This window comes from Lynx canadensis, chromosome D4 (assembly GCF_007474595.2).
Source record: "Lynx canadensis isolate LIC74 chromosome D4, mLynCan4.pri.v2, whole genome shotgun sequence".
In the NCBI taxonomy this organism is placed as follows: Eukaryota; Metazoa; Chordata; class Mammalia; order Carnivora; family Felidae; genus Lynx; species Lynx canadensis.
In genome coordinates this window covers 17,646,053-17,674,038 of record NC_044315.2, presented here as the reverse complement: position 1 = coordinate 17,674,038, position 27,986 = coordinate 17,646,053, and the positions used below count along the sequence as shown (strand labels likewise).

Genomic DNA, 27,986 nt, shown 5'->3' with positions numbered 1-27,986 from the left:
TAAAAAAGAACGAAATCTTACTACTTGCCACAACGTAGATGAACTGAGAGAGTATTAAGCTAAGTGAAATAAGCCTGACAGACCAAGACAAATACCACAGGATTTCACTTGCGTGGAATTTAAGAAACAAAAGAGCAAAGGGGAAAAAAAAAAGACAAACAAAACAACCAGACTCGTAAATACAGAGTGCAAACTGGTGATTACCAAAGGGGAGGTGGGTGGGGAATGGGTGAAATGGATAAGGGGAATGAAGAGGACACTTCTATTGATGAGCGCTGAGAAATGTATAGAATTGCTGCACCGTTATATTGTACACTGAAACTAATATGACACTGCATGTTAATTATACTTCAATAAAAAAATTCAAATAAATAAGGCTTCTACCTGTCAAGGTTGTAGATCTAAAGATAAGGCCAAGTATCTAAAGAGGTTTTTTTTTTCCCCCTCTAGAACTGAGTTAAAGTATTTTCTGCATAGGTAGAAAATGCTGACTCATTAGCTTTGCTCTGGAGTACTATTTGCTGACCACAGTCCTCATCTGTGGGCATGAGAAAGAGAAGGCCACACACAACTTTGGTTTCTACGACATGGTGGCATTCTTAAAACCGGAAGCGATATGTGAAAAGGAGACTGAAGAACCAGAAAAACTGTGCTTCATCCACCCTTAAATCTTCCTGAAAATCGAGGTAAGAAAGGAAGATGAAAAATTCATTCCTTTTGACAAATGAGTCTTTAACCTACGGAGTGGTTCATTTTGAAAAGGAATTCGATTCTGGGCCCACGTATCACACATTCAAGATAAAATGTGTGCTCTCACCTCCCACTAAATACGTTGCTATGACTTTTAAATGGAGAGAACATTTAACAAGAGGCAAACCAGGGAAGGGGAGATCTAACTCAGACATCAATAATTCATTTATCAGAAATAGGAGTAGTGGTATGAAATGCCAGGAGACTCTTTCATTCGCAGGGAGGCATTTCTATTTTAAGCCTAGAACAACGCAGTCACCTGTATTCAGCAAGCCAATACAAGTGGAGGCAAACCTGAACGGGAGGACACATTGTGTGGTCTCGAGTACGGCTATTTCTATAGCACCTGTTACGGGGGATGTGAAAAAGCGACAAAAAAGGAATCTTCACAACTTTTGTACTTCAGAGGTGATTTCCGTCACCCCAAAGCGTCAGCACTAGACATGTAACCGTGTCAAGTCTAACAGAGATGACTGGCATGGAGTTTTGAGGGTGCAATCTCTTGGAGTCCTAAAACCCATCAGGCATTAGAGCTTCGTAAGTCCTCTGCTAATTAAACCCATTGGTGAGCTGCCCAAATTATTTCATCCTCATATCCCCCAAGCATTTAGCCCAGAGCCATTCACCAAGTAGGGTCTCGGTGAATACCTGATGGATGAATGAACAAATGCGGCTGAGTATGAAATAATTCCAGATACATACTGGTCAGACCATATGAAGAGGAGATATTCGCATATCATGGCCCTCAACTATTGCTTTCTTTTTTTTTTAAATTTTTTTTTTCAACGTTTATTTATTTTTGGGACAGAGAGAGACAGAGCATGAACGGGGGAGGGGCAGAGAGAGAGGGAGACACAGAACCGGAAACAGGCTCCAGGCTCTGAGCCATCAGCCCAGAGCCCGACGCGGGGCTCGAACTCACGGACCGCGAGATCGTGACCTGGCTGAAGTCGGACGCTTAACCGACTGCGCCACCCAGGCGCCCCTACTATTGCTTTCTGATGACTATTAGAAATTCCTCCCCTTCACTATCATACAGCAAATTCAAAGATTCATGCTCTGCTGAAGGAGATGGGGAAACAGAACTGAAGAAAAGCAGATTTACTGTAGACTGAAGGAGCCACAGCCCTCAGCACCTAAAGCAACAGAGAAACCTACCGAAACTTCTAACCCTGGAAATAAACGAAGACCTCCAAGTATTAGATTAAATTAGAAATGTTCATATGCACATATCTGTTGAGCCGATTGTAATTTTTAATTGATTATTTTTTTAATGTTTATTTACTTTTGAGAGAGCGAGAGAGAGACAGAGTGGGAGTAGGGGAGGGGCAGAGAGAGAAGGAGACACAGACTCAGAAGCAGGCTCCAGGCTCCGAGCCGTCAGCACAGAGCCCGACGCGAGGCTCGATCTCACAGACCACAAGATCATGACCTGAGCCGAAGTCGGACGTTTAACCGACTAAGCCACCCAGGCGCCCCTTTAATTGATTACTTATCAAGAACCAGATATAGGAAGAGAGCACACAATTATAATAACGGCTATAATTATCTAGCACCTAATATGTAGTCAGTTTTATTATGCTCGGTGTTTTACATGTTTTACTATTCGTTAGAAGCATTATTATGATTTTAGAGATTAAAAAAAAAGCACTAAAGCTCAGAGTAGTTAGGGCTAAAGATTATGAAGCTAATTCAGGAGAACCAAGGGTAACTGTCAACTCTTCTAAACTATAAACCCGCTGCTAATTTCCTGATGCCAAGTGACTTCCATTCAAACAGAATTATCCAGGTACAGATCCGTGCTTAAAGACAGATCCATCAATCACATCTATAATTACGGTCTAATGAGCAGAGAGGATATCTTAACCCCAAATGCCTGACGACACGCTTGTGTTTGGCCAAAAAGAAAATCAGGCGGCTGAGAGAAGGGAGGGGGACATCTGAGGCCCCAGGTCACTCTCAGAAAACAAAGGGAGGGGACGCTGGGGTGGTGTCCCTCTGTAAGTGCCCTGTTTCACTGTCAAGACCACAGATGTAAGCACACGTCTAGAACAATGCCCGTGGGCGCCAATAGCTAAACCCACGCTGCACTCAACGAACCACGGACGGTACTTCGAATGGGTCAACACAGGACACGCTAAGATCTGCCAGAGTGAGCAGGACCCTGGCCATGCTTCTTGAAAAAACAGGTCTTGGGGCGAGCCAAGTTTGAAAGGAAGTCTTGCATAAGATACGGTTTTCACAAGGCAGCCCGTGAAAAGCCCTCAAAGCCAATACTCAAAGAACTGTCTGTGTTAACGACAGACTCTGTGGTCGGCGACATTGGCCGCATGTCAGACACACCCTCCGAGAACAGTCACCGTCACCACGAGGGTTTCAGTGCAGAAAATCGCCACGTGTAGATTCAAATAAGACCGTCGAGGGAACAAAACATTTTTGGCTTCTACCTATCGCCCCTCTTGTCCCTCGACATCCTGCACAAATACACGCCGGGTGTGAACACGATCTAGTCTTGCCTGTGTATTTCCTGTTTCTCTTTGCTCTGCACACATGTTGACGGGATAAATTAAGCCAACGGATATAGTATAGTAGGATTCCCCAACGTGCTTGCCTTGAAAACCCAAATTTCTTCCAATAATGCCACTGACATGTTAGACAACAATTTAAGGATACTGTGAAATTTGCATGTGTCAACGCACAATTTTGCCCCAGAAACTCCAGGTGAACGGAGCAAACGCACCTGGCTCTGTGGGACTACACGAACCCTGCAGGGATGCACACCCCAGGATCACCATCGCCCACGCTTGTCCACACCTGCGGCTGTTAGTCCCTCTTGGATTTCAAGCACCTCACCTTCCGCTTCGCGGTACCTGGCAAGTTGTCATATTTCCGAAGACCATCCTGTGGCGGGGGGGGAGGGGGAGGGAGGGGTGTCGTCTGTTCTGTTTACTTTTCCCCTCACCCCCCAACTGGCTAATTTTCCTCTCTCTTCTTTGTTCTTTTTCAGAATTTCAGTCTTTACCTCCGTTGTTTTCTCTTGCACACAGAGCGGCAGGCACCCGAGCAGGAGTCGACGGCGTGCATTGTCTCAAATTAGAACCCTTTGTGTGAAACTCACTATAACTTTAAGCAATGTGATCTGGACAGGAATGACTAGGACTGAAAGAAAACTATCCAGTGTAATTTAGGTCCCTTTCTTCTTTTGTTTAGAAGGTTCTGCAAATTCTATCCAAATCGTGATATATATTACTGCTTTCGCCACTGAACCCGAACTGTACCATTTACTGAATTATTAGCAAACAGCATATTTTCCACAGTAACATTTTGAGGCTTCTTTGTAGGTGGTGAAAAGAGAAAAAGAAAAAGAAAAAAATAGAAAAGCCCACGTACAGTCACAATTATCTAGGTCAGATGGTTTTATCTAAACTTATTGACTGACTTAATCAAATAATACTGAGAAATTTTTCCCTAAAGAAAGACAAGGGCTGGAAATAGCACATAAAAAATGGGCAAAACACTTCTCTTTGCTACTTTTGAGATCCTAAACTAAATCATGTAAGTAAAAATTGAAATGATAGTATTTAAATCACAGCATTATCCTGGAGGAGCTTTGCGGTTAAAGGAAAAAAAAGCTAATGTGATCTAGAGATTAGAAATATCTACTAATCCTTTAAAGAATCTGGGTCATCTTAAGCAAGAAAAACCGTTCCCACTTACTTTCTCAAGAATGTTCAGATATCCCAAGGTATCGAATGGATGTGCATTTTCATTTGCTCTCACAAAAACTACTTTACTAGCTGGAGAGTATGAAAGTGGTTTAATGGGTTTCTATGGCTCTTGACTGTGAGGATATAAAGGGTAATGGGTTCTGTACACGGCAAACCTTATAGGTATTTCATGTATATTAGCAGAAAACACAATCACTACAGAAGAAAAAAGAAGCAAGTAAGAAAGCCCCTGGGAGAGACCTTAAGCACGGCAGTCAGTGAAATTTGTTGAATTTAACAGAATCAAGTAACTCTTTGGGGGTACGCTTTGTTTTGCCTCTCACTTTGAACCCCTGCCCCAGCCCCCCAAAATGGGTCACAGGCCAATTACCTCTTGGGGGGGCAACATACCCCAACTGTGCCCTCGAGAGATGGAAACACTGAGTCTTGCCCCACGGTTTTCTCTGCAACCACTCTTACAGTATAGACCACCCCTTTTCACGACCCAGAAGCCTCAGCACAAAAAGACACTTGTTCACCTTGGAGCAAATTTACGGATCATTTGTTACCAAGGATTTCCAAGAAGACACTCCCCTCAGCAAGAATAGAAAACACAAATCTGTGGCGGCCACGCACCAGCCACCCCTCCGCCAGGCCTTACTTGTTCTCGTTGCTGGCATCGTAACGAGGCATTGGGTCCAGATCATTCCCGTTCACGTCACAACTCGCCAGGGCATCCTAGAGCCACAGAGGAGAGAGTGCAAGGAGGAGACAGACGTTTAGTAATTAGCCATTAATCTGAAGGCTCATGCATTCTTAAACACATTTCTGCAAGCGAGTAATTAGATTAAATAATACATTCATGGTCCGCTGATGTCAGGATGCCTTGTTCAGTAATAATCAGTGTCATATTTTTCTCCTTAAGGTCAAGAAATACTCTCCACAGACCTAGGAAGAACACAGACCATTCTTGCCAATACATCTTCCCTCATATCTAGAATGGACCCCTCACCCGACTCCTTTGAAGATGTCCGCAGGGACTGCCTTTTCGGTCAAGAATTCTTGGGCTTTCTAGAAGCAAAGTGATTTATTTCCCATGAGTTCTCTCTCTATACCTTGTTTCACTTCTTAAGTTCTTTAAAATTCGAAGATTTTTGAAGGCAATTCACAAACAGTTGGCAAGCCAATTAAAAATCAATGTTAGAAATCTATTCTAGTCGGTATCATGGTACCTCTATTAGGCAGCATTTGCCTGGTTTCAGAGGTCGTATCTACTATAAAAGAATCTGTACCTCAGACTTTTCAGTAATACCCAATCACCTTTTGCTCCAACCAAAATAATGAACAAAGTTTTATTATATGTCAAGGCTTCAAAAGAAGACAAAAGTAGCTGTGAAATCGAAATTGGATCTGTTCGCTTTTATTTTTAATTATTTTTTTTAGATTTTTAAGTTTATTCATTTCTTTTTGAAAGAGTGAGTGAGTAAGCGGGGGGGGTGGGGGTGGGAGGGAGAGAATCCCACGCAGGCTCCGTACAGCCAGCACAGAGCCCCAACATGGGGCTCGAACTCACGAACTGCGAGATCATGACCCGAGCCAAAAACTGGAACTGGACACTCAACCAGATGAGCCACCCAGGTTCCCCTGTTTGCTTCTATTTTTATTATTTGTTTTTATTTGAGAGAGAGAGAGAGAGACTGAGTGCAAGTGGGGGGCAGAGAGAGAAAGAGACAGATAGAAGCCTACGCAGGCACTGCACTGAGTATGGATCAATCCGACACAGGGCTTGATCCCATGACCCTGGGATTATGACTTGAGCTGAAATCAAGAGTCAGACATTCAGCCAACGGACTCACCCAGGCGCCCCTAGATCTGTTCGCTTTTAAAAGCAATTGTGAAAAATCTCCAAATTTCTAAATTTCTAAATTCCCAAAAAGACATTACCGGCTTATTTCATCACTCAAATTTATATCACTGTAGGTAATCACTAATTTAGAATGCTCTGGATTTTCCGATGCTTTAGGGTAATGTCTACAGTATGGGTAAAAGTAAATGTTATCTTTGTTTTCTATCTTTATCAAGGCTCTTGTTTCTGAAACTAACTTGTGGTACATAGAGTCTGACGTTTGGAGAAATTAAGCAAAATACACAGGACATATAAAGGTGGTGGGTAAGTCCCTGCTTCTCGTACAAAGGCGGCCCCGTAGCCCCCCCCCCCCCCCCCCGCAGTGGTCACTAGAGCATCGAGTATAACTTCCTGATTTTCCTTGTAAGGAAACAGAGGCCTAAGACAGGTTAAGTAACTTGGCCAAAGGCGTGAAACAAACCAGCCTGTGGAACCAAGACTGGAACCCGGGCCATCTGCCTACCCCCCGACCCCCCGTCCAATGGGCTTTTTCTCTACACTTCACCAGCTCCAACATCAAGACAAACTGAGAAGGCACCGGTACCGCTAATCACAGATACATTCTGGAGCATTCTTCCCAGGAGGAAAAAATGAAAAAAGGCAAGGAATGCAATCGCAATTAGAGTAAAGCTATCTGTGTTTACGCAAATACATTCCTAGGCGGAGGGGAGCAGGAACACCCTATAAAAAGCACACTGTGCGTGACAGGAAAGACTTCTCTGCTGAGAGAGGTACCCACAGTTCTGTTCTCTTCTAGGACCCGGGCTCACTCACTGTGGCCTTCAGGCCTCCATTTCTCCCCTATCATCCAAGGAGACTGAACCGAAATTTCTTTCTAGCTCTCAAATTCTTTGCTGTGAAGAGACAGCGATGTCTGGGTGTGCTCGGTGGCAGGGTGAGAGCAGCCGCTCAAATGTTTCATTCAAATAAGAACTGAATGAATTTGCAGTTCCTCCCTCTCTCTTTTTTTTTTAACCCGAGGGACAGTCCTCTAGTTTCGGGGCGATCGTTTCAACATTTCATTGCAAAAAATTAATCTGTGAAGTCCCTTGGCGGAATTTTTTTGAAACCAAAAGGGCAACGGGGTGGGACACCGCGAGGGAAGGTTCTGGCGCAAGGCGACACGGGGGGGGGGGGGGGTTGCGTGTGAAGGAAGGTCTTCCTAGGTCAGAGACAGGGGTGACTGTGAGCCAGAGCTGGTTTCGGAGGCGCCAAGGGAGTGACTCGGAGGTCTTTTGTTTGCAGAGATAAAAATGGAGTCTCTTCAGGAAAATTCATTTAAGTGTCATGACGTGAGACGGAGCACATGAGAAGGCAACGTTGCGGAGGATGGGGCCGTTTCTCCCGAAATGGTTTGTCAGTAGGTAAGAGAGAGACGCGGAGGAGAAATGGTCACAGGGGAACTGGGGCACGGTGATCCCCGGGGTGCCCAGAAGCCAGGCCTTTCCATGCCGAAGGAGACAGAGATACAGGGAGATGAGATTTCAAGAAGGCATCATCACCCTGTCTCTGAAATGGGCCTCAGGGAAAAGGTCAGGTCCTTTCTGAGTGAGCCCAAGACAACATTCCTCAGGGCCACTCTGTGCCCACCAGTGACTGAGGAACATGCGAGAGAGAGAGAGAGAGAGAGAGAGAGAGAGAGAGAGAGAGAGAGAGAGAGAGAGAGAGAGACAGAGAGAGAGAGAGACAGAGAGAGAGAGAGACAACAGGCACACCGGGAGGACAAGTCCTTTGTGCTAACGTGCATGGGGAATGTACGGGCATGCCCTGTCTCGCAATTCTCTGCCAGCTCAGGGCACAGTGTGACGGGCTGGGCCCGCTGAAGTCATGAACCGGAACATGTAAGGCAAAAGTCTGAAGCGATATGGTCCTCCCACTCACATAGCTCGGGGTGGGTCCCCTCTGCAAGCGGGGCGACAAGGCTTCCCACCCTGGCCCACGACTTTTCCTCCTTTAGGGTCAATAAGGGTTCTGCAAGGGGCAGCTGACTTCGCCACGATTTAGAGCTGCTTGTATTCCCGGGGATAGGAAGGGAAGCTTGCAAGCGGACAGAAAAGTCACCAATTTTAAGAGAAAACCTTTCTTCAACACCGACATGAAAATATAACTTAGGAAGACTCAACGCGACCCGACCTTTGGAATCAAGAGGAATGGGGGAGGAAGGTGGGTGAAAGCAGTTGAAGGGTACGAGCCACACAGGGGTATCAGTGTTCCCGGGTGGCAACAGAAAAGAGGTCCGAGGGAAAATCAGAAGACATGGGTCTGAGTGGGATCCACCTGGAGTTTCTGCTGAGCCCGCATGGGAATCAGGGCTGTATCTGCAGATTAGTGGGGGATCGTTGCGGGCTCTCTGTAACAGAAGAAATATTTCAAAGAGAACCCTAAGGTGTCAGGCAACACAAATTGAGGCCAGACAGAGAATGGCATTGTTGCGAGATAACTGTGGCCCTTTCGACAAAACTTGCAAAGGGGAAGCCAATGGAAGGAATGATCTTGGAGAGTAGAGGACAGAGGGTTCACTGATACATTTCCAGGCAGTGGATATCATGGTGATAAAGGAGACCCAGAGGCCCTAGGGGCAGAAACTGACCCCAGTGTTCGGTGGGCACCGGGTATCGAAACCAGGATTTTCAGGGCAAGTACTGAGCCTCAGCACTTTCACTAGGTCCGTGGTCTTGGGCTCATCCTATACTCTCCGGGAGTCCTGGAATCACTATTCCTTCCTAAGGAACTGACTGCTGCTTCCTAGGAGTAGTAGGAACGTGATCATTATTGTCCTGTGAAAACGGAGAGGAAGAAAGGGACCGGCTGGATAACTTGAGAAAAGTTCTAAGCCCACTTTTCTCTATACAAGAGACAGAGCGCGTTGCCTGGCTGCGTGGACGGATCCCTGAGAAGAGCGGTCATTGTCAGTGGTGACTGGTATTGGTGGTGGGGGTTTCTCCTGCCTTCTCACCTGCATTTTGTCATAGAACACCAAAGGCACCTGCAAGTGGAAAGCGGGGTCTCCTGCTTCCCGCGTTCGGAGGGCGTGGCTCGTCTAAGATGAAAGCACTACTCGGAGCCTACCGTCTCCGTTAGCTGCATTTTCCCACCGTAGCCCCCCTTTTTGCTAATCCTGACACGAGTCCCCTTGTTTCCACGGGGGAGGGGAGGTGCTCCGACCACAGCCCACAACTCACATAGTTCTGCATCAGGTCTGGATGGGTTCTCTCGATGCCATCGTCCAAGATGGTCACCACGATGTTCTTTCCCGTGTAGCCTCTCTTCCAGGCTCCTTCGATATTCATGTCTGATTGGCAGGGATGCGTGTTGTCGCTGCAGTGCTACGGAAGGAAGACGGAGAATCAGACCGCGCGGATTACCGATAACTGGAAGGTGCGCGAATCATCTGCGGGTCGAGATCGTGCACTGAGTTAGCAGAAATCCGGTGCCCGCCTGCAGAGCAGGAGCACGGGCCTCTAGCACAGTAACAGGAGGAAGTAGGAAGGGTGGATGTGGGGAAGGCAAGCGAAAGAGAAATCTCTCCCGCCGGCTCTGCCCTGTCCAAATACCGTACATCCTTTGGGAAAAATGGAATAAAAGAAAAGTATATCCCGACAGCAGAATAACGGATGTATCCCTTGATTGTTAGCATGAATCGATGGCACACGGGAAGGCATGGTGACATTTCATTTATAAACTCAACCTAGGTAACTAAAGAACATGTATTTTATAATTTCTTCCCCAGGCACCTGGAAACCAGGCTAGCCAAAAAAAAAAAAAAAAAATGAGAACTCAGGCAGCTTCTGGACAGTGTCAGCCAGAGGTGTGCTACCATGAGAAACTCACGGACGGGAAGAAAAATAACAGTTTTGTTGAGCCGCTTTTGATGAATTCACCACGGCGGTCGTACCAAAATACGTAGGGGGCAAACACACTCAGTCAGCGAAGCTTTGAGAAGGGGAAGAAGAGTCCGGACAGGTAACACGCACAAGAAAGGCGTGTGAGGGCTGCAGAGGGCAGGCTGGAGAAACACGGACGCTTAGCACGTTACGTATCGTCATTTCATTCCACGATGGCTACAACATAAAAACACATCAAGAAATGCATTGACCCAGGGCCTTCTCCTGACAGGCCAGCATTTGCCCAACCCATACAGTTGCCTCCTCGGAGCGTCTCTCTCTCCAATGTCCCTCTGAGTGGCGTTGTTTCCTCGGTAGGGAAACAAAGGGACAAAGATGTGCTGTGACTTAATGCCACCCCGGATCCTACCATTCTGGATCTTCACGAAGGGGAAGAGAATGCAAGCTCCGGAGGCTCTGGGCATAATGGAGATCCGGCTGCCATGGGCTCGTGTGGCGTACGTTTTATTGAGCACTTACTCCCCACCCCCCCCCCCCCGGGGTATGGCGGTGAACGAGGCAGATGAGGTCCCTGTTCCGATGACCCCTCCAAAGAGGAGACAGACACAGGTAATGAAGAAAAAAATAAGTAACACCATTCAGAGCCCTCCGTGGCTTTTAAAGGAATTAAAGAGGGTGATACGATGGTGAATGCTGAGGGACACCACTCTAGGCGGGATGGGAGGTGGGGCCCTTGGTCTCAGAAGTGAAATCAGACCTGATGCCTGATGGGTGAGAAAGGGCTGCTCTGCCCAGAGCCTACAGCTAAGCGTGTCGGTAGAGGACACGATAGATGCAAGGGTAATACAAGATGGCAGACAGCTTAGCACATTGAAGAACGAGAAACAAGGTGGCGTAGGGCGGAAGCTTGGGGACCAAGGGAAAGAATGGCTTGGAAGACAGCCAATTAGAAGGGGGCGCGAGGTCAGACCATCCATGACCGGGCTTTTGTACTAACTGCACGCTGAGTAAATGGAAGCGCACCTCTCTCCAAACTTCATCCATCAAAATCCGACGCTAACGAGAGACAGACACCTCTAACAGCCCGTGACATGAATTTGCAAATTTATTCTCCAAATGAGACTGCCTTTTATTGACTGTTACAAACACACCTGAGTAGTGGATTCATTCTAACAAAGGGCACACCCGTTTTTCACCACAGATAACATCAGTTTCACAGAGAACGGGGGCTCATCTATTTTATGAACACTTATCTCTTTTTCTCACCGTCTGGACTTCTTTCGGACACGCGAGGCCCTACACACACACACACACACACACACACACACACACACACACACACACACTCTACTACGGCACTGACCCAAATTCCGTTCTCCCCGCCTGCCCCCAGTTTTCCAGGCACACCTCAGCACCCACCTCTTCCCACAAAGACTTCTCATGTCCTTCAGCCCTCCTCGTCTGTCTCTTCTCCTGCCCTGAACTCAGGGGTGGAGACAGACAGACACATACACAAACACAGGCTGCCCTACACAATCCGACTCCTGCTCACTATATTCTGTTGAATCGTTGTTGACTGTTGCCTCTTGTGTGTGGACTTTGTCTTATGGATTGTGGGCCCCTACAAGACTATGCATTAAACGAAGCCCGACCTAGGATTTCAGGCAGTATCGGGCTGGTCACAAGCCAGAAGTGAGGGCACATCCTCAACCTTATTTCCAAGTGCACCGCCGCGATTAAACTCTCTGCTCTGACCTCGTCAGAGATATCTAGCCAGCTAATCCTCGGTTAATGGAGACGGTCACGAAAGGAACAGTGTAGATTTCCGAAATGCCTCCGTTGTCCAGAAGTCTCATTCTGGCCAAGAGTGTGGGCCTCTCCTCACCGAACACTGTAATGTAACACAAAGCAACCTTGACAGGTTTCCATTTCATTTTCTCTTTTTCAAAACCTGTTCTGGCCACCTGTGGTATCGTTTGCGAAACGAAATAATGTTAATGTGGCCAAGAGGTGGGCTGGAGGAAGGAAACGCGCAGGAAATGGGTAACCCACAAATGGGATAACCATCCTGGAGTGGAGGGATGCTGCCTGAAATTGTAATTATGAAAATTGAAGAAAACCAGCCGTCTATGGAAAACATGTGTGTTAAAAGTGAAGCAATTAGGTTTCTTTCTTCCACCTCTGCTTCCGTTGAATCTGACTTTAACAGATTAAATATTTTTGTGCCACCTTTTCTTCTTTTCATCTGCCAACATGGAAGGGGAGGGAGAGGAAATATCCAATTGATACTTTCATTTGGATAATCTAATACAGCAAGGAGCCAAAACGTCAAAGGAAAAAATAAATCAGAGCCTGGAGTGTTTCTTGCAAATGAGTAATTAGGTCAGAGGACCCTTAAATCAGAACCCTAAATTCTGAATGGGATCCTTAGATTTTTAACACATGTTCATATATATATATAACATTTATTAATTTTTGAGAGACAGAGAGAGAGCATGAATGGGAGAGGGGCAGAGAGAGAGGGAGACACAGAATCCGAAGCAGGCTCCAGGCTCTGAGCTGTCAGCACAGAGCCCGACGCGGGGCTCGAACTCACGGACCATGAGATCATGACCTGAGCTGAAGTCGGATGCTTAACAGGCTGAGCCACCCAGGAGCCCCTTTAACACATATTTTAAGTGTTCCAGACTTCCAAACATGTTTCTGATATGGTTGCTTCATACCACCAAGGTATCCAAAGAGCAAAGACTGGAAAATGTTGATGCGAGTCAACAATGACCAAAGATGAGAATTAATCACTTCCTTAACTGCCTTGTTGAGATGGTCTTTGAATCGGTCTCTCCCTGATGTGAATCTGTGTTACGGCATCGCCCAAAGGCAAAAGGGACTTAGAATAGCCATGATTTCCTCATAGTCGATCACATTGAGATCTCTGCCAGAGCTGAACCTAAAGACTGGTTTTTGAAATTGTGTTACCACACATGCAGTCCATAGACCAGTATTCACAAAAGAGGCCAGTCAGACCCTTCTAGCTATCCGAAGTTGATGAAAACCACATTATGTACGCAGTGTATGCAACATGAATTATTTATAGTAAACATATGCACCTTCAGTTCTGAATAATGTACTGCCTTTCCATGATGGTCTATGCACAGGTGACTCAATATTTAGACACAACACAAAAGGGAACATACCTGCAGAAACAATGATTGCCACCTATGTCTCCCACTTCCTTATCCATAAAAGCTTTTATTCTTTTTAGGAATGAAATTTTAAAGAGTTTGCTCTGTGAGTTTCTAGAAATGGCCTTTTCCACACCAGGGTTATGAGCCATTCTGCTTATAAACCACTCTGCGTGTGTCTGCTTTTCTTGTGTCCTCATAAACACATCACAGTGTTTGCTCATCGAAAGAACAGTTTATCCTGAAAATAAACACCTTTGCTATGTTCTCACCATTGTTTGGGGGGGGGGGAGGGGCAGAGGGCTACTCTCAGCGTCATTCTTTTTAAACTTCTCCAAGTTCTGAGGGTCTTCACTGGCCTGCCAAATGATATGCTCCCAAGAGCTATTAACATTGAAGTCATCTACTGTTCACTGTTACCAGCACAGTGGCTGATAAGACTGCATCTCTGACAACATAGTGTTAATAAAGAAATACATAAAAATTCTGCTTCACAGACAAATTCAGAAACCCATCTAGTCAACTGAGTAAAGTGTGCACATACTTGAAATTCTTTGTAGAATGTGGAGTCCAAAAGATGCAAGAAATTGCAAACAAAAAACAAACACTAGAATCGATACTCCCTTAAGGGGAAATATAACTGACACCTACAAGATCCTTACCATGGCCAAGCATTGGACTAATCGCTTTTTGTGGTCTAAGGCTCAGAACAACTGTTTGAAGGCGGTCCTTTTATCATCTGCTTTTAACAGATTAAAAAAAAAATGGGGCTTAATCAGTCTAGGTAACCCCTCTGAGTTCACACCGCTGGTCAATATTAACATGAGGATTCAAAAGGAAGCTGTCTGACACCAGACCATAGGGCTATGGAAACTCTTCCGTTAAAACAGAAGGGGCTTAGAGGAAGTCACAACACACACAAATCCATGAGTAGATAAGGAGTAGATGTTGGACAATGGAGCACCAGTAAAGAAATTCAAATCACAAATCTCACTTGCCTTAGCACTGTGATCAGTGCATTCCAGTGATAAGGTAGAATACAGATGAGTAAGACTTTAGGGACCCAATTTTTCCTAATTCTACTTAGTCCAACACATCTTTTAGGAAGTCACCTAATAGTTTCAATTTTAATTTTAATAGTTTCAATGACACAGGGTTCACTTCTTTACTAAATAGCCAATGATTGCTGGTAAATCAATTCTTTAATAAAAAAAGAAAAAAAAAAAAAAGGAAGCTTGGGCTACATGCTTGGCTCGGTCAGAAGAGCGTAAGACCTCAATCAGAGCTGTGAGTTCAAGCCCCACATTGGGTATAGAGATTACTAAAAAAAGTGAACTTAAAAAAAATCCCTTATTTGTAGCGTTTGCCAATTTCCATGGTGTCAATCCTCACATCACGTGCAGTTTTAAAGCACGCTCACAAAATCCCTGAATCTCTAACAATAAGCTCTCATGAGCTCTTAGAAGGCAGATCCGACAAACCACACGAACGACTCACTCCACTGTTAGCCTTGCTCCATTTCCGATGACGTTGTCCCTTCCAGTGGGTCTGACATCTGCTTCCCAGTACTTGGGAACTACTGGTAAGTACCCAGGCATCCTTGTCCCCTTCACAGTTTTCAGATAATCATTTTACTACTTCTTGCATTTATTTGGAGAGGATCTTTCTTTACCCTTTCTTTCTCAAGGCTACCTGAAGAAGTTGGACTTTGGACTTTTGTGGCCATAAGCTGATGGGCTCTTCTTGGGATACATGAAATAGAGGTTCTGTGACTCCAAAACCAAAGAGGACTTCACAGATTTTTTTTAAATCTCAATTCGGCTAGGGAAGTCCTAAGACGGTTACTATTAGGAGTCAATTTGATGGATTTCAAATCCTTTGTTATCAAACACATGGCGGGGGGTGGGGGGGAAGGATGCCCCTGGCCAAAACAGATCCAATGTCCAATTATTCAAGGATGATTATTCAATTTGTGGATTTTCCAGAAATTCCAAGGAAGCCCAATATGTTTCATTAACATCAAACTTGGCATAGCAACTATTACAGCTGGGGGATTCAGAAGAGGAAAAGTTAAATCCCACCTCTGCTACCTTCCAGCTACGTGATTTTGTCAAGTTCTCCTACATTCTTAAACCCGACTTGGAGTTTGAACGCAGAGAACTGCCATAAAGATTAAAGAAGATAAAGTACATGACAAATGCTAATGTTATTGCAATCATGTTGTTGATGAGAGCACAGATATAGGAGACACGAGTGTTCCTAATAGTTAAGAAAAGAACACTAGTTAGAAAGAGAAAGAGAGAGGGGCGCCTGGGTGGCTCAGTCGGTTGGGCGGCCGACTACAGCTCAGGTCATGATCTCACAGTCTGTGAGTTTGAGCCCAGTGTCGGGCTCTGTCCTGAGCACTCAGAGCCTGGAGCCTGCTTCCGATTTTGTGTCTCCCTCTCTCTCTCTGCCCCTTCCCTGCTTGCTCTCAGACCCTCTCTCTCTCTCTCTCTCTCTCTCTCTCTCTCTCTCTCTCTCCCAAAAATAACAATAAAAAATAAAAATAAATTTAAAAAATTAAAAAAGAGAGAGAGAGAGAGACAGAGAGACTACCACAAAATAGTAAGATAATGGTTTTCTTCATTGTCTGGAAACACAGATCATACAAACTTGAAAGGGCAACTGAACGTTTGCACGGGTAGCTGGGAGGACCTGAATATTTTACATTTGTGGCTGTGGGTCTAGAGACTAGGGATGACGTGAAGGAGTAGAGAGCAGTGTCCAACTATTCTCTTTTACATTGGTCAGATGGCCTCCTAGGAATCTCCTAGGAATCATCACACATTTTTTTACTCCACACATTTATACCAATATCCCAACCCTTCGAGAACCATGGTTCACATCTACTATAATTCTGACGGAGGATCATTTCCCAGTTACAAAATCTCAAGGATGTCCCACATAATACCAAAGAAACATCAGAAAAGAGCAGATGTTAGGAGAAGAAAGGCTGTGGGATGTAAAAATGCTTATACAGAGGAGAACGAGAAGAAATCCAGTTCTCAGAATTCTACTCAGAACGGAGGGTCAAGAAATTGAGTCAGTATAGCCAACTGATTTTGACAAAGCAGTAAAGGCAATACAAGGGGCCAAACACAGTCTTTTCCATAAACAGTGCTGGGACAACTGGGCGTCCACGTGAAAAAAGTATACCTAGGGGCGCCTGGGTGGCTCAGTCAATTAAATGTCTGACTTCGGCTCACAGTTCGTGGGTTCAAGCCACGTTGGGCTCTGTGCTGCCAGCTCAGAGCCTGGAGCCTGTTTCAGATTCTATGTCTCCCTCTCTCTCTCTGCCTCTCCCCTGCTCTCTCTCTCTCTCGCGCGCTCTCAAAAAAATAATAATAATAAAATAAACAAACATTAAGAAAAAAAGAAAAAAGTACATGTAGACACAGACCTTACGTCCTTCATAAAAATTAGCTCAAAGTGGATCACAGACCTAAGTGTAAAATACGTAACTAAAATTCCTGGAAGATAACACAGGAGAAAAGCTAGACAACCTTGGGTACCATGACGCCTTCTTATTTTGTTTTATTTTTTAATATGAAATTTATTGTCAAATTGGTTTCCATACAACACCCGGTGCTCATCCCCACAGGTGCCCTCCTCAACGCCCATCACCCTCTTTCCCCTCCCTCCTACCCCCCATCAACCCTCAGTTTGTTCTCAGTTTTTACAACACCAAAGGCACAATCCATGAAAGAAATGACTGAAAAGCTGAACTTCGTCAAAATTAAAAACTTCCACTCCGTGAAAGGCAATATCAAGACGATGAGCAGACAAGCCACAGACTGGAAGAAAACATCTGCAAAAGACACATCTAATAAAGAACACATCCAAAATACACAAAGAACTCTTAAACTCAACAATTAAAAACAAACAAACCACCTTATTAACACATGGCCAGAGACCTTAATGGACACCTTGTCAAAGCAGAGATACAGAGGGCAAATAAGCATATGAAAAGATGTTCCACGTCGTTTGTCAGCAGAAAAATGCAAATAAAAATGAGATACAACTACCCACCTATTAGAATGGCCGAAATCCAGAACACCGACGCCAGCAAATGCTGGTGAGGATGTCCGGCAACAGGAACTCTCATTCATCGCTGGCGGGAATGCAACATGTAGCCACTTTGGAAGACAGTTTGGCAGTATATTACAAACTAAACCTCCTCTTTCCATACAATAGTTACACTCCTTGGCGTTTACCTAAGGAGTTGAAAACTTACGCGCGCGCGCACACACGCACACACTGCACACGGGTGCTCATTACAGCAGCTGTATTCATAGATGCCAAAACTTAGAAGCCACCGAGATGGCTTTCAGGTTATGGAATAAACCAACTGCGATGCATCCAGACAATGGAACGTTCCTCAACACTAAAAAGAAATGAACTATCAAGCCATGAGAAGACATGGAGGAAACTTCCCTGCACATCACTAAGTGAAAGAAGCCAATCTGAAAAGGCTACCTACCGGATGATTCCCACTATAGGACACTGTGAAAAAGGCAAAACCATGTAGGCAGTAGAAAGATCAGTGGTCGCCAGGGAATGGGGATGGAAGGACGAATAGGTAGAACACAGAGGATCTGGGGAGCGGTGAAAATACTCCGCGTGATACTCTTAATGGTGGATATGTGTCATTATACATCGGTCCCAAACCACACGCTGTATAACACCGAGGGAGAACCCTAACGCAAACCACAGACTTGGGGCGATTACGCATCGATGTAAGTTCATCAACTGTAACAAATGTACCACTCTGGGGGGAGCTGGTGATGATGTAGGCAGCTAGGCATGTATTGGGGCAGGAGGTATATGGGGAATCTCCGGACCTTCCTCTCAAGTTTAGTGTGAAGCTAAAACGACTGTAAAAAAATATATATGGTCTTGGGGGGGAAAAAAAAAGAGGAATTGAGGCAGAACAGCCAAAGGATAACTGGGCGGTCCAGTTGAGTGGACAACCTTTCTCTCACTTGTTAACTCTGTGATCCTCTTTGATTCTTTCCTAACCTGACACAGCTTGAATGAAACACTTTCAGTCCTGGGGCACCTGGGGGACTCAGTCAGTTAAACGTCTGACTTCAGCTCAGGTCATGATCTCCTGGTTCTTGAGTTTGAGCCCCGCATTGGGCTCACCGGTGTCAGTCCAAGGTCTGCTTCGGATCCTCTGTCCCTGTCTGTCTCTCTGTCTTTCTCTCTTTCTCAAAAATGAACAAACATTTAAAAAAAAAAAACCTTTCAATCCTAAAAATATGTAACAAAGCAAAAACCAGTAAGCCAACAAACAAATCTCTCCTTTATGGAACTGCCATGTGCCCTGTCATAGTGTTTAGAGAACAGATTTCAGCTGTATCACCTGGTGGTGTTGCTAAAGGGTAACCACAATCTCTAAAACTTACTGGGCGTTTCTGAGACACTGACTCAGACACTGTCCCTGTGCTCAAGTCCCTTCAAGTCTCGTCCGTCAGACAGGCAAGAAATTTCACAAAAACACCCGCTAAGCATTATAATGGGGGTTGCCGGGGTAGAATGGGAACATGGAACCCAGTCAGGGGGAAGACAGGAAAGGGGGAGTGTACTTCCTGGAGAAAATGACATTTAATCTGAGCCCCCAAACACGAGCTGAGTAGCCAGAGGGCAGGCAAGGGGTGGAGAGGACGTGTTTATTTGGGGTCAGGGTATAGAATAATCAAAGAGACACTGGGTGGCACCTGGGTGGCTCAGTCGGTTGGACATCCGACTTTGGCTCAGGCCATGATCTCACGGTTTGTGAGTTCGAGCCCCACATCGGGCTCTGTGCTGACAGCTCAGGCTCTGGAACCTGCTTCGGATTCTGTGTCTCATTCTCTCTCTGCCCCTTCTGCACTTGTGCTCTGTCTCTCACTGCCTCTCAAAAATAAATGAATGTAAAAAAAAATTCAAAGAGAGACTTGGAGTGGCAAAGGAACGGAAAGAAATTCAGAACCGCTGGAGGATACAGACAGTAAGCAGTGGGTGAAGAAAAAAATGGAAAGAGACAAGACTGCAGAGGTTAGCTGGGGCCAGGCTGTGACTGTTCTTTTCACTTTTTTCGGATGACATGATATTATACATGGAAAATCCGATAGATTCCACCAAAAGTCTGCTAGAACTGATACATGAATTCAGCAAAGTTGCAGGATACAAAATCAATGTACAGAAAATCAGTTGCATTCTTATACACTAATAATGAAGCAACAGAAAGACAAATAAAGAAACTGATCCCATTCACAATTGCACCAAGAAGCATAAAATACCTAGGAATAAATCTAACCAAAGATGTAAAGGATCTGTATGCTGAAAACTATAGAAAGCTTATGAAGGAAATTGAAGAAAATATAAAGAAATGGAAAAACATTCCATGCTCACGGGTTGGAAGAACAAATATTGTCAAAATGTCAATACTACCCAAGGCTATCTACACATTCAATGCAATCCCAATCAAAATTGCACCAGCATTCTTCTCGAAGCTAGAACAAGCAATCCTAAAATTCACATGGAACCACAAAAGGCCCCGAACAGCCAAAGTAATTTTGAAGAAGAAGATCAAAGCGGGAGGCATCACAATCCCAGACTTTAGCCTCTACTACACAGCTGTAATCATCAAGACAGCATGGTATTGGCACAAAAACAGACACATAGACCAATGGAATAGAATAGAAACCCCAGAACTAGACCCACAAAAGTATGGCCAACTCATCTTTGACAAAGCAGGAAAGAATATCCAATGGAAAAAAGACAGTCTCTTTAACAAATGGTGCTGGGAGAACTGGACAGCAACATGCAGAAGGTTGAAACTAGACCACTTTCTCACACCATTCACAAAAATAAACTCAAAATGGATAAAGGACCTGAATGTGAGACAGGAAACCATCAAAACCCTAGAGGAGAAAGCAGGAAAAGACCTCTCTGACCTCAGCCGTAGCAATTTCTTACTTGACACATCCCCAAAGGCAAGGGAATTAAAAGCAAAAATGAACTACTGGGACCTTATGAAGATAAAAAGCTCCTGCACAGCAAAGGAAACAACCAACAAAACTAAAAGGCAACCGACGGAATGGGAAAAGATACTTGCAAATGACATGTCGGACAAAGGGCTAGTATGCAAAATCTATAAAGAGCTCACCAAACTCCACACCCGAAAAACAAATAACCCAGCGAAGAAATGGGCAGAAAACATGAATAGACACTTCTCTAAAGAAGACATCCGGATGGCCAACAGGCACATGAAAAGATGCTCAACGTTGCTCCTCATCAGGGAAATACAAATCAAAACCACACTCAGATATCACCTCATGCCAGTCAGAGTGGCCAAAATGAACAAATCAGGAGACTATAGATGCTGGAGAGGATGTGGAGAAACGGGAACCCTTGCACTGTTGGTGGGAATGCAAACTGGTGCAGCCACTCTGGAAAACAGTGTGGAGGTTCCTCAGAAAATTAAAAATAGACCTACCCTATGACCCAGCAATAGCACTGCTAGGAATTTACCCAAGGGATACAGGAGTACTGACGCATAGGGGCACTTGTACCCCAATGTTTATAGCAGCACTCTCAACAATAGCCAAATTATGGAAAGAGCCTAAATGTCCATCAACGGATGAATGGATAAAGAAATTGTGGTTTATATACACAATGGAGTATACGTGGCAATGAGAAAGAATGAAATATGGCCTTTTGTGGCAACATGGATGGAACTGGAGAGTGTGATGCTAAGTGAAATAAGCCATACAGAGAAACACAGATACCATATGTTTTCACTCTTATGTGGATCCCGAGAAACTTAACAGAAACCCATGGGGGAGGGAAGGAAAAAAAAAAAAGAGAGGTTAGAGTGGGAGAGAGCCAAAGCATAAGAGACTCTTAAAAACTGAGAACAAACTGAGGGGTGATGGGGGGTGGGAGGGAGGGGAGGGTGGGTGATGGGTATCCAAGAGGGCATTTTTTGGGATGAGCACTGGGTGTTGTATGGAAACCAATTTGACAATAAATTTCATATATTAAAAAAAAATAAGCCATGCTTGTTTGTTTGTTTGTTTATTTTTTTATCATAATTCAATGTAAAATCATTGAAGGGTTTTAAGATAGGCATTAACGTGGTTTGGATGCCTAAAATGCATCTGAAATTTAATTCCAAAGCACTTCCAAAGGAAAACGCTTGATTTTTCCCTTCTGACTCCTATAGCAGATCCTTCGAAAGCGCTCTTGAACCTGACCTAATCCCACCATCTTCAGGGCTACACACAGATTCCAACTTCAATCTCCTAAGCCTCTACAGTCTATTCTCTAGGTGGCAGTAAAGTGATCATTGTCAACTATAGCAGACTAATCTCAATAAACGTTCCCAATCATTCTCAAGTTCCAATGACTTTCCCTCACATTTTCAGTAATTACCAAGTTCATTCCATGGCCTGATGCGAAACCATCTTCCTGACCTCTTGCCCCATCTCTTCCACTACACCACTGTTTTCCATCCCAACACCACTCCTATCCCAAGGCTGTGATACTTGATATGCTGCTACGCTTACTCACATACCCACATGGTTCCCTATCTGATGTCCAACTCTCAACTCCCAGGAGAGATTCTCCCTAATCAATCTATCTGAAGTAGTATTCTGGGTCATTCTCTACCCTTGGCTCTCATTTCGTCTTCTTCATAGCACTCATAACTACCATATTATATATCAACTTGTCTCTTCATCACGTCTCCCACACTGGATTATAAGCTCCAGGAAGGCAGGCACTTTGCCTTATTGATTTCTGTATCCACAGAGTCTAACACATAGAAGTTCAATAATTATATGCCAATTGAAAGGACATTTAGTTTTAAAAAGTCACCATGGAATCTACAGAACATAAAGGAGGGGTGTCTGGGTGGCTCAGTCAGCGAAGTGTCCGACTCTTGATCTCAGCTCAGGTCTTGATCTCACGATTCAAGTTCAAGACCTGCATTGGGTTCCACACTGGGCATGAAGCCTACTTAACAAACAAACAAACAATATGAAGGAGGGCACGGAGACCAACTAATTGGGGGGCAGCTCTAGTGACTGAGAGATGACAGTGGCCTAGATTAGTGAGAATACATTACAGTATGTGATACACAGCGGGCATCATAAATATTTGCCGTTAGTAACGATGAGTGAGTATGGGGAGGGAGAGAAGACTCAAGAACCATCAGATATTTGGCTTGGACTACATAAATGGTAGGACTGCATGCTGAGAAAGGAAGCATAGGGAGAAGTTTGGTGAGAGAACAAAAATATGGACTTCAGTTTTAAAAGTATGGAAAGTAGAGTCCGTAAAGGAGTAGCCTGTCGCAACTGTGTATGGAGACCTCAAGTTTCTTTCTGCTCAAATCCCCAGCTGAATTCATTCTGCCCACGATGCTCGCGTCATGCTATTTCCCATCTCAAAATCTCTTTCATGTCTGTAAAGCACTAACATCTTCACCCCTCAAGTCCCCCCAGTATCTGGTAGTGAACAGACAATATTTGGTGCCATTTGTTGCCTCAAAGTTAAAAAATGCCCCAGGGCAGCATATAGTGTGTAAATGTGATGGTCTTAGCAAAATTTGGAGTCATTACCAGATGCATCTGAGGCAACTCTCCATTGCTCCCTAAACCTATGGCACTCAGAATGCCTCCCCTCAAGCTATGAGGTTATTTCTTCCCCCTTTGATTCCAGGCCGGCCTGGTGACTCACTTTGGCCTGAAGAATGTAATAAAAGTGACACTGCTTCAGTCCCACAGCTTCCACACCCTTTCGCTTGCAATCCTTCCTGGTGGCCATGTGAGCAAGCCATGGTAGGCTGCTAAAAGATGAGTGACCACACAGAACAGATAAAAGCTGTCCCAGTTAAAAGCACACTAGACTAGCGAGCCCCAGGCTGGCCCAGAATGGCTCACAGATGCATTAGTGATGCTATATGAAACCCGAGAATGGCTCAGCTGAGCTCAGCCCAACTGAGGACGTGTAGAATCACAAATCTAATACATAGCTATTTTGTTTTAAACCACAAAGTTTTGAGCATGGTTTTTATGCAGCAAAAGCTAATGACCATATGAGGTTATTAGCCTGGGGGGAAGAAGGCCGAACAGAAAGGTAGGAGAAAATTGGAGCATTAGAGTGGAAAAACTCATCTGGGAGAGAAGGGTTGGCTGGATAATTGGGGAGGAACAGCAGTGAGGATACCCAAGTGTATCACATATGTGATTCTAAAGCAAATTCTTTTTTTTTTTTTAAGTAGGCTCCACGCCCCACGTGGGCCTCGAGCTCACAACCCTGAGATCAAGAGTCACATGCTCTTAAATATGGAGAACAAACAGAGGGTTACTGGAGGGGCTGTGGGAGGGGGGGATGGGCTAAACGGGTAAGGGGCATTAAGGAATCTACTCCTGAAATCATTGCTGCACTATATGCTAACTGACTTGGATACAAATTAAAAAAATAAATTAAAAAAAAAAAGAAAAAAAGAGTCAGGCGCTCTACAGACTGAGCCAGCCAGGCACCCCCTAAAGCAAATTCTAAGATGGCTGTGCGTTCATTCAAACCTTCCCTTCCTGGAAAGCCCAGCCTTTCTCTGCTCACCCCATGCAGCATTCACACCAGCAATCTCTGATTATATATGGATTTTATCTTTGCAATGAAATGACAAGCCACTTGAAGTAATGGAGTCTGCATTATGTATCTTTATACCCTGTAGAGTTCACAGTAAAAATACTCAATAATTTGCAAATTGATATTTATTTAAGACAGCAGAAGTTTACTCTGGGTAAAAGGCAGAAGATAATCTACATAGTCAAGACATATTATGCAGGTAGCAGGTAACAGAAAAGGTTCAAGTAAGATCTAGAAATCTTTGTCTTCCACACATTGGCTCCCACTAGGGCACACCTGCTTATTCGACTCTGCCAAGGAAAGGATTTAAGAAATAACACAGGAAATGTGCAGAGACTGAAGGCTTCACAAGGAATTATATAAGTGCAGATATTCATTTGGGGATGCGATTATGCTAATGTACCATTAATGATGTTCAGTAGTCCTGGCAGAATATCTCATAAGAGACGCAACCCAGTGACAGACGAGCTATTATCCCCTTACGGGTCTGGCGGGAAATCTCTACTGGCTGGAGAGGGGCTTGGGGCGCAGGTCTGTTTTCCTTTGTGACTCATGGCCAACGATGGAGGTGAACATTTCCGGACTCTCCCCCACTTTTCAGTCAATGGCTCCATTTGTATATTGTCTTTCCTTCTAGTCGTGCAGTAAATTCTCCCATGAGTTGAGGAGAAACTCCGTTTTACCAAGTGACTTTCTTCCTGGCTGACTAGGGACCCAAAACCAAGAATTTGTAATCTACTCTTTGCCCAAATTGTGCAATTAGTACATCAGTAGATTGTGTTTACTTAAGGATGATCTCAATTAAAATGTTTCCCCTAAGCGCTTATAAAGCCAGGAAACAATTCCTATGTGGGAGCTCATGAAAATGAATTTTAAAAGCAATTGAGTTGCATTATTTAATAATTATACAAACATTAATAAGGAGCAAGCCTCATTCTTTTCTAACATGTAACTTCTTTGTTTACATTGTGTACAAAATTCTGCTTGCATAGAACTCCTCGACCTCTTGGTCTCTATGCATAAATCTGGCTCAGAGACTCGGGTCTACTTTTTTTTTTTTTTTTCTTTTTTCCACCAAGATCTCAACGAGAAGGGCTAGGAGACTGCAGGACTTTTCCCATGCTTTAAAATGAGTAGGATGTGGTATGGTTTGGATAACTATCATCAACTGGCTTCAGAACTCAACTGCCCCACTACGTTTATCTTTTCAAAATCACAAAAGCAGCTTTGAGGAAAAACAGAAAACAATTGTTTCTAATGTTGGGGACATTTAAGGTCAGGGAAGAAAAATGTGATTACCTTTTGCAGATAGTTAAATACAGTCTTCCTGCCTTACTAATATGACATGTTTCTTCATTACCTTATTTCATGAAGGGCAATATTCTTATGAAAAATAATAGTAGGGGCTGGGTGGCTCAGTCGGTTATAATTCGGCTCAGGTCATGATCTCACAGTTCGTGAGTTCGAGCCCCGTGTCGGGCTCTGTGCTAAGAGCTTAGATCCTGGAGCCTGCTTCAGATTCTGTGTCTCCCTCCCTCTCTCTCTCTCTCTCTCTCTCTGCTCCTCCTCCACTCATGCTCTGTCTCTCTGTCTCTCAAAAATAAAAACATTAAAAATATTTTTTAAAAAAGAGAAAGAACAGGGATAAACTTACACAAGATCTTCCCAAGCCCTCAGTCATTCTGCAGTGAGGTTTGACCACAGAATCAGCTTCTTTTAAATAGACGTGTGGAAGGCACAGAGGATGGACAGACAAGGAAACACACAGACAATACATGCAAGTATCTTTCCAAGTCCTACCACGTTTTGACTTCTGTAAAATGTTTACTGAAGGATGTGCCCCTTTCCAGGACGCCGCAGAACTTCTGAACAGTAAAAGCAACTTCAGTTTCCCTAAGTCAGCTCCCCATAGATTCCCATAGATCCAATGCTCCTAAAGGATTTTTTCCATCAAGATCAAGTCCCAGAAATGATTCATATGTAGAAGGGAGAGGACACAAAAGAATGGAAGAGGAAGAGAGAATCAAGTCCACGTAACAGCGAATCCACGCGTGTTCAAGGGATGTCCACAACTCGTGCATAAGCTCCTCCCCTTCCAGAATAAGAACCACTTGAACTCTCCTAATAAAATACAAGCTTAACTTGTTAAAACTTAACAGACAGAGCAGCAGTTCAGTTTTCTCAATGTTTATTTATTTTTGAGAGAGAGAGAGAAAGAGAGAGACAGAGAGAGAGAGAGAGAGAGAGAGAGAGAGACACGGGGGGTGGGGAGGGAGGGAGAGGCAGAGAGAGGAGGACAGAAGATTTGAAGCAGGCTCTGTGCTGAGAGCAGACAGCCCAATGGGGGCTCAAACTCATGAACCGTGAGACCGTGACCTGAGCTGAAGTTGGATGCTTAACCGACTGAGCCACCCAGGAGCCCCAGAAGTTCGGTCTTGAACATTAAAAGTGTTTTTGTCTCAAGAAAAGACAACGAAGTAGATACCACTAGAGAACAAATAAGAGTTGCCTGTTGGAATTACGCATAAAAATTAATGCGATATGGAATTTCAGACAGCCTTTTCGGATTTTAACCTCGATCTCTCTGGGTAGGAGATTACTGACTCAACTTTCCGAACATTCTGAAGGCTCTGAAGGGTTTTTGCCACACCCTCTAATAAGTCATTACCTCAAACACATTGATTTCCACAAGCAACCTACCGGAATTGTGGTATAGGAGATCCCCAAAGAAGGAATAATAGTGTCTGTGTGTCAAATTCTTATGCCTAAAAATCAAGCAACCCTATCGAGAGAAAGGACGGTCAAGACCTACGTGGTCATAACTAGCTGCAGTTGTGTACAAAATCTGAATTCCCCTTTGCTTTCCCGCCAACACAACAGCCCCGGGTGACACCCGCACATCTTTTCTTTTTCCTAGTAATGTGACTCCCCCAAGTATAAGCCAGGCTTTAGGCTTTTGTATAATCAAAGAATAGGCTTGGTACATACAGTGGAACCAAAAAAGTGTACTGGTCAGTCAGGTGGTTCTCACTGGAGTCCCCCATTCAGTTGCAGGCAGATGTCCTCGGGGCTGCAGGCCCCTGAAGTTTCGACAGACATGGAAATTAAAGATGGCTTCTTCATTTACATGAACAGCTGGAGAGTTTTCAACCTTATGTGTAAGATTTAGTTATTAAGGTATATTTGTCCCAGTTGAGTTATCTGTAAACCCTTCTGAAGGACATGTATCTACATATGATGACCCTACCCCATAAGAGCTAGAGTAATGGCAGTTACACTACACCATTTCTCCACATCTGTTAACTGTTGCAACGTTTCATTCATTCACTTACGTTTTATTAGTTTGTTTTTAACTTCCCAACCAATACTAATTAAATGTTTTCTAGAAGTTGAGTCTCCATCGGGGAATGAGAAAACGGGGTCTGGCCTTCACTACATTTACACTTAAGTTGGAGTAGACAGATTATAAATAGACAAATGAGACAAATAGCATAATTAAAGATTACGGTAATAGTTACGGAGGAAATTAAAGAAAGAGATGTGAGATAACATCAAGGGAAATGTGTTATTAAATTTATACCTTGAGTTCTTTACAATTGTGCTATAATTGAGCTGACCTTTAGTCACTGAACACAGAACCCTCATTTTGAAAAGAGATATTTGTAAGGATCAGGAGACAACGAACCCCAGCCCTAGAAGAGTAAGCCGGAGCAAAATTGAGGTTCCCCACCTGTCTCCACTTAAAATTAAAACGAACAAGAGCAAAACAAAAACCACTTCACATTTCACATAAAAATTTAAAAACGAAAAATTTCCAAAGATAAAATACCCACAGCAACAAAGGGCGTGACATGTGCCATTACTGTGATAGGGCCAACAGAAAAATAAATCTCTTTTTACTGCAAAGCAA

At 44.2% G+C, this 27,986-nt stretch overlaps 1 protein-coding gene across 1 annotated transcript in view; it reads right to left on the bottom strand.

Annotated features, from left to right (window-relative positions):
• Window positions 1-27,986, bottom strand: part of PCSK5 (proprotein convertase subtilisin/kexin type 5) — a 456,194-nt gene that overhangs the window by 317,774 nt on the left and 110,434 nt on the right. The window contains 2 exon segments of the mRNA XM_032595566.1: window positions 5,119-5,195; window positions 9,546-9,689. Coding sequence (XP_032451457.1) covers window positions 5,119-5,195; window positions 9,546-9,689 — 221 coding nt within the window.